The 13,629-nt window shown below is 38.7% G+C and overlaps 1 protein-coding gene across 1 annotated transcript; it reads left to right on the top strand.

Annotated features, from left to right (window-relative positions):
* Nucleotides 1-12,555: 12,555 nt before the first annotated feature.
* LOC129223183 (uncharacterized) lies at nucleotides 12,556-13,240 on the top strand. Its single transcript, XM_054857750.1, has 2 exons — nucleotides 12,556-12,905; nucleotides 13,144-13,240. Exons 1-2 carry the CDS (start codon nucleotides 12,556-12,558, stop codon nucleotides 13,238-13,240), a joined length of 447 nt encoding a protein of 148 aa, XP_054713725.1.
* Nucleotides 13,241-13,629: the final 389 nt, after the last annotated feature.

Genomic DNA, 13,629 nt, shown 5'->3' with positions numbered 1-13,629 from the left:
AGTTTATTTCGTCCATTGCACTTCCTGGAGATCATTGTCGATTTAAGAATTTTTGCCGGCGTAAAGGTTCTGCATTCTTCGGATGTTTACGCTAAATGTATGTTAAATTACGTGGTTAATACTTAAAACAAAACCTTCATTCAGAATAAGCTTGATAAATAAACTTAAGAAGTTTTAAAAGATAAGAATCAAAACACATCCTGGTTTTAATTCAAAAATTAGATTTAAAAACTTTAACCACAAAACAGCGTTCCGTATTTCTCTCTGTAGTGATGTATACATGCTGCTGTGTTAAGCCCGAAAAAACTCCACAACGCCAAATTATTTACATAGAGATCAACAACATTGGCACCACTATAGGGTTCAGCGGCCCTGGTAAGCTTAAAAAAATGGTGCTTCTCAATTCATTTCGAAGAAATTCAATAGAATCAATAACAATTGTAATTCATTATGAAACATTAAAAACATTTATTCTTGAACAGATAACAAATACATTTTTTAATTTTGTTCATGACAAACTTTTATTTAAAAATATACATTAATTTTCAATTTGTCATTTAAGAACACTCGACGAATGTTCGCACCAAGTAACATTGTATAAAATAAAGAAAAAACACTTTAAATTAAAATAAAAATTAAAAATCACATTTTTTATGAATAAAAAATAAAAACAAGTAAAAAAAAAACTGTGACCCCCCCACTTCCCCCAATCAACTCTAATTTGAATTCTGAAACTTTGAATTAAAATTTTGTTTTTCGCAATCACGAGTTGCGACAAGACCCTACTCATTGGCGTTATTGTTTATAGAAACGTCTCCCCTCCCCCCAAGCATACCCCTCCTCCTGGTTGGTTACGTGTGTAAAGTTGCGTTTGTGTGTGTGTGTGTTGGCTTAAGTGTGTGCACGTAGGTGTGTATGTGTGTAAAGGCGCGCGCGTGTGTGAGTGTGAATATGTATGAGCATGCGTTTGTAGGACATGGACGCCACCGTCCAGCAGAAGTGGATTCTAGGGGAACAGTGCTCAGGACCAGAGAAGCCGCGCCGGTGGGCGGTGGTGCTGCAGAGGCCCCTAGTCCAAGCTGAAAAAGGAACCACAAAATCAAGGACGGTCAAGTAAGAACAATAAGCAATCGTGATTGCTCATTAAAAAGTAAGACTCAAGTTTAAGTCCTATTCCAGATAGGGCGGTCCCGAGGTCAAAAAAAAAAAAAAAACGCGGAAAATGTATGAGTTCATGGGCCTTTTAGTTTCTTCGAACGTTTAAATGTAAGTTTAGAAAGGCAGCTTGTGTATTTATCTTCTGGTTTAGAAGAAAACATTTTTAGATCTAATAATTAACATGAATCCAGATGGAAGTATACTTATTCAGGATTAAGAGGGTTTGTGGGTTTTTCCCTCGTAAACTTTCAAAATTGTAGTTTTAAAAACGACGTCTTTATATGAAGTTTGATAATGCTGGGTTTAAAGGAAGATGATGTTCGGGTCCTTCCTCTGGCAATTTTACGGAAGTGAAACCGCAAAATCACAATTGTAGATTATTTTCGATTATGTTAGGGGGAGGGACGTTCTCCCCCGGAAATTTTTCGAATGAGTAGTTTTAAAATCGCAGTTTTTGATGAGTTCGGATAATGTCCGGAATAGAAGAGATTTAAAGCGGTTCCTCCGAAAATTTTTAGAAATTAAAGTATTAAAAATGTGATTCTAGATCATCTTTATTAATATTAAAAGTATTTTTCAAAATTGGAGCCCCAAATTCGTAATTTTCGCCGATCTTGGATGGCATTAAGATGAATAGTCTGCAGGGGGTCTCCCTCAGGATTTTTCTTGTAATTGACTTTCAAGTTTAAAAAGATCTGAAGACTGAGGGGAGAGAAGAAGATTTAAAATTGTGACAGTTTGCGACAAAGGACCACAAATGCTGGAAAAATGTGACATTATTTATGGAAGAGGCACCTTAAGAGATTTTAAATGGGTCTTAGAAATTCATAAGAGCTTCTCTTAGGGATTTTCTAATTTGTAAAAATTTTCACGAACTCAAAAAGAAGTACAGATCTCAGCTCCTGCGCAAATTAAACCCCGTATAAAAATTAAATATTCACTATTCTTGGTAGAAAATAATTTTAAAACAAATATAAAAGATAAAACTAAACTGTTAAAGAGGTGAAAAACACATAACGCACATTATTTAGTTCACGTAATTTGATCATTGTGTTTTTCGACAAATTTTGCGGACACCTTCTTTGAAGTTTCAAAATCTCATTATAGAATTAAGGTTCAAGCTTTAAGCGTTTTAGCACTGTTCATTTATTTTTGTGTAAGCTTAAAAATATTAGACACGTAATACATAACTAAATGCATTGTTTATCCCCAAAAAAACCCCTTAACTAGCTTTATTTTAGTTAGCAAACCTTTATTTCTAAACAAGCGAAAATCACCTTTCATTTTCAAAATTAGCCTGCGTGCCCGGCGTTGCACGGGCTACTTAAAAAATGAAAGAGATGTCCAATTGATGTTTTTGTATTACTCTGACATCAGTTTCTAAAGCGCTAAGAAGTAAATAAATACGCTTAATGCAAGGTTTGTAAAACACCAGTAGAGCATATTTTTGTCAAAATTCTCTTTAACGTTAATCATAGTTATCAATGATACAAGTTATGAGTATTTTCAATTAGCACAAAAGATGAAAATATATGCATTATCAACTATAATCTCTGGTCACTTTAAACTGAATTAAATCTGATAGACTATATCTGAAATATTTATGTACAATTACGATCATCTTTTTACATAAAATGACACACACATTTTGAATGATTAAATGAAACTAACGCACCAAGACTAAATAAATACCAATAAGCATTAATTAAATACCAAGTCATCAGATTCCAAGATAGCTTTAGTTAAAATCCTTAAAAACAATTTTTTTGTTCAACTCTGTTTCACTTAAAGAAATCCAAACAATCTTAATTTAACATGTTCTTTTAACGATACAAACTGTATTTCAAAAATAGAAACAGGAAAGAAAAAGAAAATTATTGCAATTCGAAAACCCACCCATGCAACGGGAAAAAGTTCAACAGAATAAACATAATTAGTCGCACATTCTAAATGTATCAAAATATGAGGCCGGTGAATGATAAACCATAGACTAAAAATAAGAGTAGACCGAGCTATGGCAACCCTTTTGCTGCTCATAAACCGAACCATGTGACTGGTGGATATCCTAGCAACAGCGGGCGTTGATTGTAGCAGACGATCAATGCGAGCGAGAAATAAAATAAATAGAATTGATGGAACACGGAAGAATGATCATTTATGGAGTCCGATTTGTAAATTTGTTATTCTAAGTTGTAAATATTTTGTTAATATAGTGAGTTTTTCGTTTAGATAGTATTGTGCATTTTCTTTAGTCAATTTCAATAACTCTCTAAGCAATAAAAGATGCAAGCGACCAAGAAGAATCAGCAAACGGTAAGATTTTTACCTACAGTTTCAATTTAACCTTTTACCTGCCGATGTTCCCAAATGGGAACATATTTTTGTGAATTTTATTAGTAACCTAATTATTTGTTTAGACTTGTCATATTTTCTGAAATGACACATAGCAGTATGAATTTATTTTAGGTGTTCTTAATTTTTAAAGTACGTTTAACCTTTATCTTGAAATTAAAGTCAAATTTACTGAATTTCTGAACTTAGAATTTGTCTAAGTTCTTATGTCTCTGCCTTTAAAGAAAAAAATGTAAAAAATATTTTATTGGTATTATTTAGTAGCCAGAGGACATATATTTTATTTCAACTTAACAAAATATTTCCAATTATTATTTCTTGTGAGTTATTTTCATAAGAACTGACACGTTCCCATTTGGGAACATCGGCGGTTAGAGTATAGTATTTGAGGGGGATTTTCGTCAATCGAGGAATTTGAGTGTGATTCCTTTTTTTTTCCAAATATTGTGGTGTGGAAGATCTGTTTTGTGTTGAATACACGTGTTCGGTTCTTTCATTCACGAACATACATTTTTTATCAATCAGCTTGCCCTTCACACTACTATTCTATTGTAAATATGACCTTCACACCCGCCTTTATGCATTCTCTCTATTATAAGTGAATCGCGTTTTCGGGGTTGGAATTCTGGTTTTCTACCCTATTTACTTTCTAAGAATTGTATGTGTTTCGCACTTTTGAAATGTATCTCGTGACTGACGGGTAGGTAAAGATAAGGGCCTTTTATGAACTTTGACCAGTCTCATTTCATCATTTCATTTCATTATTCGGCTTACTTGCGTTCTGTTTCTTTTACCGAGTCTCATACGTACCAACGATTTTGTTTTTAGACTCAGAATAATGTAGTTTTAATCTATTTAGTTTTTTGAACTATCATTCCGTATAAACAGCCATCTAGAGACATAGGCGGATTTACGGGGGTGCCAGGGGGTGCGCCGCACCCCCAAAATTTTTGGTTGGGTTTTGAAAAAAAATTGGTTTAGTATATTTCACTCAGAAACGCAGTTGGGGGAAAAAAAATTCATAGCTGCTATATTAGTAAATTTACTTGAATCCGGTGTATCACCACACGTCGCTAGTGCAAGAAAAACATAACTGTGCTCATATTAAGAATTAAAGTAATTTTATCCATTTGGGGGAAAAAAAACTAATAAATAACTTCATGCAAATAAAGAAACTTCTCAAACAATTTATTGTCCAGTGCTGTGTTATTGTATAGAATAATTGCATGTTCTGTAATTGGGTATTTATTCGTATATCAATACAAATTCTTCTATTTTAAAACAACAATGGCTAATAAAGTCCAAAAAAAAAAAAAAACATGGCTATTGCAAGAAACTTGATCAATAAAATCTACACCGAAATCAACCGAAAACAAACAATTTTAAGGTAAATAAACAAAAATTTTTGAAGGAGGACTTCCGGACATTTTGCTGCAGTTGTGCATCCAGGGGGGGAGGGGCACAAGACTGGTGACCCTTCCCCACAAAATGCTGAGTAGATGTTTTTTAAAAAATATTCTTTATTATTGAAGAGAAGAAAAGATCTCATTTTGGGAAAAAGCAGATATTTTACGAAAAAAAAAGAATGTTGGGAAAAAATCTTAATTTCTCTTTCAAAGAGAAATGTTGACATATAAATTTTTCAACAGCTTTAGATTATTGGCGGCGAATTGTGTGCCTTCTCGCATAATCCTCTTTCTTTCATATCTCCCCCTCCCCCCCCTTTTTTTTTTGATTTTTTCTATTTCGTTTTCATTTTTTCTATTAGTCCTCAAAATGTTTCTTCTCCAAAGCCCTTTCTCCAGTTAAAGTTATTACAGAGTACCTCAAATTTCGTTTCTAGGGCTTCACTTTCGCAAAATTTCCAAGGAAGATCTAATCACCTAAATACATCGAAAATCGTTTAAAATTCCGTTTTTGGAGCTTCAGTTTTGAAAAACTGCAGTGTCTCTAACGTTACCAAATATGGTCTTACAGTCATGTGTTTAAGACTTTAATTTTGGAAAATATTCGAACAAGGGTCTCTGACCCCCCTTTCTCTATCATCATCAAAGAGTGTTAATATTTTGGTTTTGAAAACTACTATTTCGAAATATTTAAGTGGGAGAATCCTTTTTTTTTAATACCATGGATTATTGCAGAAGAACTTCATTTTTAGGACTTCAATTTCGAAAATTTTCCAGGGGAGAGCTCCAGAACACCCCGTCCGGTGTTCATCATTTGTGTTCACCAGCATCAAAAATTGTCCTCCGTAGAATTTTTGGAACTTCAATTATGAAAAGTTAAAGAGGAAGCATGAGGGGGGGGGGTTACGTATTTCTATTTGCTTTTCAAAAAATCGATTGGAGGCAGTCTATGAGTCTCATTCATAACCCAAACTGTAAATATGGACTGTAATCACATTTATAAGACTAAAATTTCTAAAAATAGACTTGGAGCCACACGTACCTTTCTTGCCTCTAAAATATCACCAAGAACTGTAAAACTGCGTTTTCAAAACTACTATTTCAAATTTTTTCTGAGGCGTGAATCCCATTCCAAACCAGTAGCTAGATTCACCCATTGCTTCTAATATCGACTTAGAAGCAATATTCGTTTAAGACTTATCGTTTAAGACTTTTTCTGCAGTTTGAAATGTTAAGAATTGCCCATCCCCTAATCTTACTAAATATTGTAACGGATTCGGTGCGACTTCCACTTTCTTGAAATGAAAACACAGTTCTTGATAAAAACACAGGAAATTTATTTACACTATGTACAGGAAAGATCTTCAACAACTGCTAAATTATTCATCAGCAATTAAGCAATTATCACACAACACCGTAAACTCAACGTTTACACACGTATTTACTTCCAAATACGAAAACAACACAGCGAACTGCCTCGCAATAAACAGAGCAAAAATGCACTCAGTTCGAAATCTCCATCGAAACTACTCGTTTATCCATCGCTAACGGCTTTTATAAACATCCAAGAATTTTCTACAACATTCTTTCTGCTTCGAGAAATGCGTAGACCGTTATCAAACTTTATCAATGAAAATAAAAAGAATAGGGGGTTGTATACTTTAGCCATATGTTAAGGGGTTGTATATTCATTACGGGAAATTATTTACAGGTTACGTTACTACAATAATTACTATTTACAGGATTTGTAACATTGCCCCCTTCCTAAGGACTGCACGTCCCGGGCAGTACAATCCCCAGAAAGGGTGCCAAACTCCTATCACATGTTCACAAATACACACATTAAATAATAACTAACAGATACAGAAAACACAATAATAACAAGAAATATTACTAAACATTAAAAGCAAAAATTATCTACAACTTTTATGTTATCAACCATGGTTGTTTACGTAATACTCATGAACTATGGCCATAGTATGGGGCTAACCGATCATAATGTACAACCCTAGGTTTTGCATTAGGTGATTTTTGGATCCTCACTACGACGTCATTTAGTCGGTTAACGACTTTGTAGGGTCCATCCCAATGCGACTGCAATTTGGGTGAAAGACCTTTCCGTCGGATGGGATTCCATAACCAAACCTTGTCGCCTTCGTTGAATTCATGTCCAGTAGACCTTGTGTCGTATCTGGTCTTCATCTTCTCCGCCGCGATGTTGATTCGCTCTCGTGCGAAGTTATGAACGTCTTCCAACCGGGCCTGGAGATCCTGGATGTACTCCTCAGGCGATGCAGGCGCATCCGGAGGACGACCGAAGACGAGATCACAAGGTAGACGAAGCTCTCGTCCGAAGAGCATCTGAGATGGGGCATATCCGGTAGTCTCGTGGACAGCACTGCGGTAGGCCAGCAGGAACAAAGGTAGCTTCTTGTCCCAATCCTGTTGATTTCTGGATACCATAAGTGAGAGATTATTCAGGATGGTGCGGTTAAATCTCTCCACCATGCCGTCCGATTGTGGGTGTAGTGGTGTTGTCCTAGTTTTCTCAATTCCGAGAATTTGACATAGGCCCTTAAACACAGCAGAGATGAAATTCCTCCCTTGATCGGAATGAATCTGCAAAGGTGTTCCATATCTCGAGATCCAGTGTTGGACTAGAGTCTCAGCGACGGTGGTAGCCTCTTGATCAGGAATGGGATATGCTTCCGGCCATTTGGTGAAGTAGTCGATGGAAACAAGAATGTATTTGTTCCCATCAGCAGTTCTTGGTAGAGGACCCAGGATGTCAATCCCAATTCGTTCGAAAGGAGCTCCAACGTTGTACAGATGTAGCTTCCCTCTGCTTCTCTTCTTCGGTCCTTTACGAGCAGCACAGGCGTCACAAGAATGGCACCACTTCTCCACGTCATCCTTCGCCTTGCTCCAGAAGAAGCGCTCCCGAACTTTATTGAGGGTTTTCAAGACACCAAAATGTCCTCCAGTCGCACTACTATGTATTTCTTTCAGAACATCTGAAATCCTTGATCGGGGAAGTAGTAACTGCCACCTAGATGTTTTGCCGTCGTCAGATTCCCATTTCCGGTACAGTACGCCGTTCCGTAAATGGAGCGAGTTCCATAAAGCCCAGTATCTTTTTGTTGCAGGACTGAAGATGGAAACGTCCTGCCAGCTAGGGCGCCGACTGTCACTTTCCATGAACTCCAAAATTGGTTTTATGTCGGGGTCTTCAAGCTGATCTTTTCGAACTTGGTCGTCACTCCATGGATCAGGTTCTGATGATATTGGAGTCACTGTCACCTGATAGGCGGTAGGGCTAGTCGTTCCATACTGTTTCTCGATTCGGGAACAATAATTGCAGTTCTCAGGACAGGGTCTCCTTGATAAAGCGTCAGCATTACCGTGAGATAACCCTTTTCGATGCTTGATCTCCATGTCATATTCCTGGAGCCGCTGTATCCATCTGGCTATCTGGCCTTCCGGATTTTTGAAGTTCAAAAGCCAAGTTAATGAGGCATGATCTGTCCGAAGCAGAAATTTTCGGCCGTAGAGGTAATGATGGAAGTGTTCTACAGCTTTCACTATGGCCAGTAACTCCTTTCTGGTGACGCAGTAATTTCGCTCCGACTTTGATAAGCATTTGCTCCAGTAAGCGATGACATGTTCATTTCCGTCAATTTCTTGGGATAAAACAGCTCCGATGCCCTCGTTGCTCGCATCAGTGTCCAGGATGAAGGATTTTTCAGGCTGAGGATAGGCGAGGATAGGCGTTGATGTTAAAGCCTCCTTCAGTCGTAGAAATGCATCTTCGCATTCTTTGGACCATTCGAACTTTTGCTTGCTCTCCGTCAGCTTATGCAAAGGTCGTGCAATGTTGGAAAAACCCTTTACAAACTTCCTGTAGTACGTGCAGAGCCCCAGGAAACTTCGCAGCTGATGGATGTTTTCGGGACGACTCCAACTCTTGACAGCAGACACCTTTTCTGGATCGGTTTGTACACCTTCAGAAGAGATGATGTGACCAAGGTAGTTCACTTCCCGGCGGAACAAATTACATTTGGACGGGCTTAACTTCAGATTGGCTTCCTTAAGCTTTTGCAGCACCTTCCTAAGATTAGCCAGATGTTCTTCGAAACTGCGTCCCACGATGATGATATCGTCTAAGTAGACCAGACAGGATTCGTAGGAAAGTCCTCTTAACACTGTCTCCATAAGACGCTCGAACGTAGCTGGTGCATTGCAGAGGCCGAAGGGCATCACTTTAAACTGCCATAAGCCTTGTCCAGTTGTAAACGCTGTCTTCTCTCGGTCATCAGGGTGTATCTCAACCTGCCAGTAGCCGCTCTTCAAGTCCAGGGTCGAAAACCACTTGTGTCCGGAAAGAGTGTCCAAGGTGTCGTCTATCCGTGGAAGAGGGTAACTGTCTTTCTTGGTGATTTCATTCAGCCGTCGGTAATCGACACAAAATCTGGTGGAGCCATCTTTCTTTCGGACCAAGACGATGGGAGACGCCCAAGGACTGGATGACGGTTCGATTACATCGTTCTCCTTCATCTCTCTCAGGAGGGTCTCAACCTCTTCCTTCTTGGCGAACGGTAGTCGTCTTGGATGCTGTTTAATAGGGGGGTGTTCTCCAGTGTAGATCCTATGCTGCGTTAAATTCGTCCGGCCCACATCCTCCGATGTAGATGAAAACAGATGCTTGAAGTCGTCCACCAATTGTTCCGCAGCAGTTCTTTGATCCTTCGATAAGGGTGCACTCCCAATTAACTTCGATGTCAAGGACTCAGAAGACACAGTCTCGGGGGAATTGATTCTTCTAATGATGCAGTTTACGGGAGTACAAGTTGCTAACACTTCGCCTTTCCGGATATTCCTTGGCCTTTCACTCATGTTGGCGACTCTCACAGGAATTACATCCTTGGAAAGGTCCACAAGCGTAGATGCCACCAGCACTCCTTTTGGGTTATTGCTTAAGTTGGGGTATTCAATGAGTCCAAATCTAAAACTATTGCTTTCTTCAATGGAGCCGGTATTAATGATTCTGACCTTGAGGGAATTGATAAATCTGTTTGGGCAATTATTTGATGAGCGGATTTTACATCACTTTCTGCGGGAAAGACTGCTATGTCTTCTCTCGTCGAGTGCAGCTCGTTAGTCTTGAAGTCGAGGTTGAAGTCATACTTCTTTAAAAAGTCCAATCCGAGAATGAAGGGGTCTATGATAGCAGCAACGAATGCGGTATGATGGTAAATGGCATTTCCAAACACAATTTCTAAGTTCACTCTACCTTCAATCTCGATCTTGTCACCTGTCACAGTTTGGAGGGTAACGCAGGGCGGCGTCCACAGAATGTTGAGTCCAAATTGACGAGCCACATCTGTTCTAATGATCGTAATATTGGCTCCAGTGTCAATAATCAGTTCGCAGGGAAACCCGTTTACATATGCGTAAACAAACAGTCCATTACTGCCGCCACTCGTCGATGAAATCTGGAAAACTTTAAGATGGGGCTCATTCCAATTTGGCGACCTCCGCCCCGCGAGATTGCCATGGCTTAGTTTTCCTGGACCTGCGAGGGAGAGGTGCTCTTCCCTCTGGTTTCTTGACGAGCTTCACAGTTTCTTCGTAAGTGACCCTCGCCACCACATTTCCAGCACTTAAGTTATTGTCCATTATGGTCCTTGGGAGCCGAATTCCTTTTGAGGATTCCTGCAATTTCTTTTATTTGCTTTTCCAGATCAGCAAAACGTGACGAAACCGGATCAGGCTCATCAGTTTTCACGCCGCGGATTGAATGGCGATCCTTGCGGGTTGCTTGCTGGGCGGCCTCCAACTTCATTGCATACACAACAGCAGAACTCAGGTCTTTGACATCCGCCATCCGTAGAGCTTTCTGGATTTCCGGATCTCGAACCCCGTCGATGTAGTAGTTGAGTGCCAGGTTGTCTCGAACATCCGCAGGACAGTCACAAAAAGCAAGATGAGACAATCTCTCGACGTCCGCCGCTAGCTCTTGCAGGGTTTCCCCGGTTTTCTGGAAACGGGATTTCAACTGGAGTCGGCTGAAATCTTTCTGGCACTTCTCACCGAAGCGAAGCTCCAACGCAGATGTGAGGGCGGCGAAATCCAGGCGCTGGCTGTCCGGAAGGGTCTGGAGAATGTCCGCTGCGTCACCTCTCAGGGATGCTGCAAGATGACAGGCCTTGGTAGCAGAGTCCCATCCGTTCGCTTCCGCCACTATCATGAATTGAGTTTTGTAAACCTGCCACGAAGTTTTCCCATCAAATGTGGCAAGTTTAATGGACGGTCGAGCAACCGATGTGGGAGCGCCAAACTGTACAGAGCTGCTTTCCGCGGTCGCCAATCTCCTTTCCACGTCCTTAAAGATCTCTTCTTTAAGTAGATGAAATCTTCTATCTTCATCTTCAAATTTATTTTCTACAGCATTGAATCGGCTTTCAACGGTATCAAATTTTTCTTCAATTGCATCAACTCGATGCTCTATGTCATTAAATTTATTTTCCATCACAGTCTTTACCGAAATAAGGTCATTTTTAATTTCTTCTTGGTTAGACGTTAAGTCCTTTTTCAGCACCGTTAAGTCCTTTTTCAGCACCGTTAAATCGCTTTTTAACTGGTCTTGATTTGCCAACATACTTGCAGTCAGATCACTTTTTAATTGTTCTTGATTAGCCGCCATATCATTTTTTAATTGTTCTTGATTTGCAGTAAAACTTGCAGTCAAATCACTTTTTAATTGGTCTTGATTAGCCGCCAATTCATTTTTTAATTGTTCTTGATTAGCTGCCATATCATTTTTTACAGAGTTGATTGCATCAAGCAGTTGTTTTAATTGTTCATCCATTGCGCGAGTAATCACCATAAAAATAAAGTCCAAATTTAAAAAGTCTTTATGAAAAAATGTCCAAAGTCACACTTACTGCAAGAAAGTCCTGAAGTAGCCCCACGTTGGGCGCCAAATTGTAACGGATTCGGTGCGACTTCCACTTTCTTGAAATGAAAACACAGTTCTTGATAAAAACACAGGAAATTTATTTACACTATGTACAGGAAAGATCTTCAACAACTGCTAAATTATTCATCAGCAATTAAGCAATTATCACACAACACCGTAAACTCAACGTTTACACACGTATTTACTTCCAAATACGAAAACAACACAGCGAACTGCCTCGCAATAAACAGAGCAAAAATGCACTCAGTTCGAAATCTCCATCGAAACTACTCGTTTATCCATCGCTAACGGCTTTTATAAACATCCAAGAATTTTCTACAACATTCTTTCTGCTTCGAGAAATGCGTAGACCGTTATCAAACTTTATCAATGAAAATAAAAAGAATAGGGGGTTGTATACTTTAGCCATATGTTAAGGGGTTGTATATTCATTACGGGAAATTATTTACAGGTTACGTTACTACAATAATTACTATTTACAGGATTTGTAACAATATGGTTTACATCGCGTTTTTTAGACTTAAAAGTGTGTCACGCCCTAAAATTATTTTCTGATTTCGCCACTACCTTGTTATTCCGGAAATACCCCCCCCCCCTCCTCAGATCCCTGTTATTGTTGCACCCCCAAATATTTCGGCCTAAATCCGCCTATGTCTAGAGATGCCTTGTAAGTTTTTAACGTTAGAAGCTGCGTTAGATTATTTCCACAGCTTATCCGACAGCGAACTTGATGACGAACACGAGCATGATCTTCGTATTTTGCTACCTGATAAAGACGCGAGTCTGAGTGATGAAGAACACATAAACGGTGAAGCCTTAAATGAAGTTTATCCTAAAGGTGTCTGCGGCCAGGTTGACTTGATGCTTAGCGATGTAGATACAGGTTCAAATAGTTCAGATGATCAGCTTCACAATTCAGGATATCAAAAGGGAAGCACAACCTCATGCTCGACTGCAAAAGCAAAGAAGTGGAAACAAGAATCCTATCTCAGGTGGAAAAAATATGCTAAGTTTGAAAAAAATCTTCCGGGAAAAAAAAATTCGAAAAATTGACTGAAAAATTCCCCGAACTTCAGGCAATGGATCTTCTGCAGTAATTTTTCAAAATACTTCCTCTGGATTATATGCAACATCTAGCTGATATCATAATAACTCTCAGTAAAGGTGTCAAGCAGACCTGAACCTAAATCACATCTTCCTGTTCTGAATAGAAAAACAGATAACCATTATCTTGTTCCCTTCACTCAGAGAAGTTGTACGGTTTGTCAGAAAACGAGCGAAAACGGGAATTGAATGTGAAAAGAGACTCCGTTCATCTTGCTTCCCCCAATACCATGGACAATAAGGAAGAAAAAGTGTCATTCAGAAGAGAAAAGTATAATAGTATGTAAAATAAACAAAAATATTCATATTTTCTCATCCATTTCGAAGTAATAAAGTTTCGAGATCAATCCTCCCGTTTACTTCATTCCAAACGCCGATGTTCCCAAATGGGAACATCCTAAAAACCCTATTTATAAATTTTTTTTCGCCAAAACATGTTTAGGTTAGCTATACTAGAGGTAAATTGAGACATTTAAGCAAAAAATTAAAAGTAAAAATTAAAATTTTGAATTACGGCGTTTAAAAGGTTAAGATACCGATTAGTACATTTTTGCGTTAACGCAAAACGTTTACGCCATTTCGTTCACGCCAACGCTGACAGCTCCAAATGAAATAAAAGTTACCGAAAAC

Source organism: Uloborus diversus, chromosome 5 (genome assembly GCF_026930045.1).
Source record: "Uloborus diversus isolate 005 chromosome 5, Udiv.v.3.1, whole genome shotgun sequence".
In the NCBI taxonomy this organism is placed as follows: Eukaryota; Metazoa; Arthropoda; class Arachnida; order Araneae; family Uloboridae; genus Uloborus; species Uloborus diversus.
The sequence above is the reverse complement of the archived record's forward strand: the minus strand, read 5'-3'. Positions and strand labels throughout refer to the sequence as shown.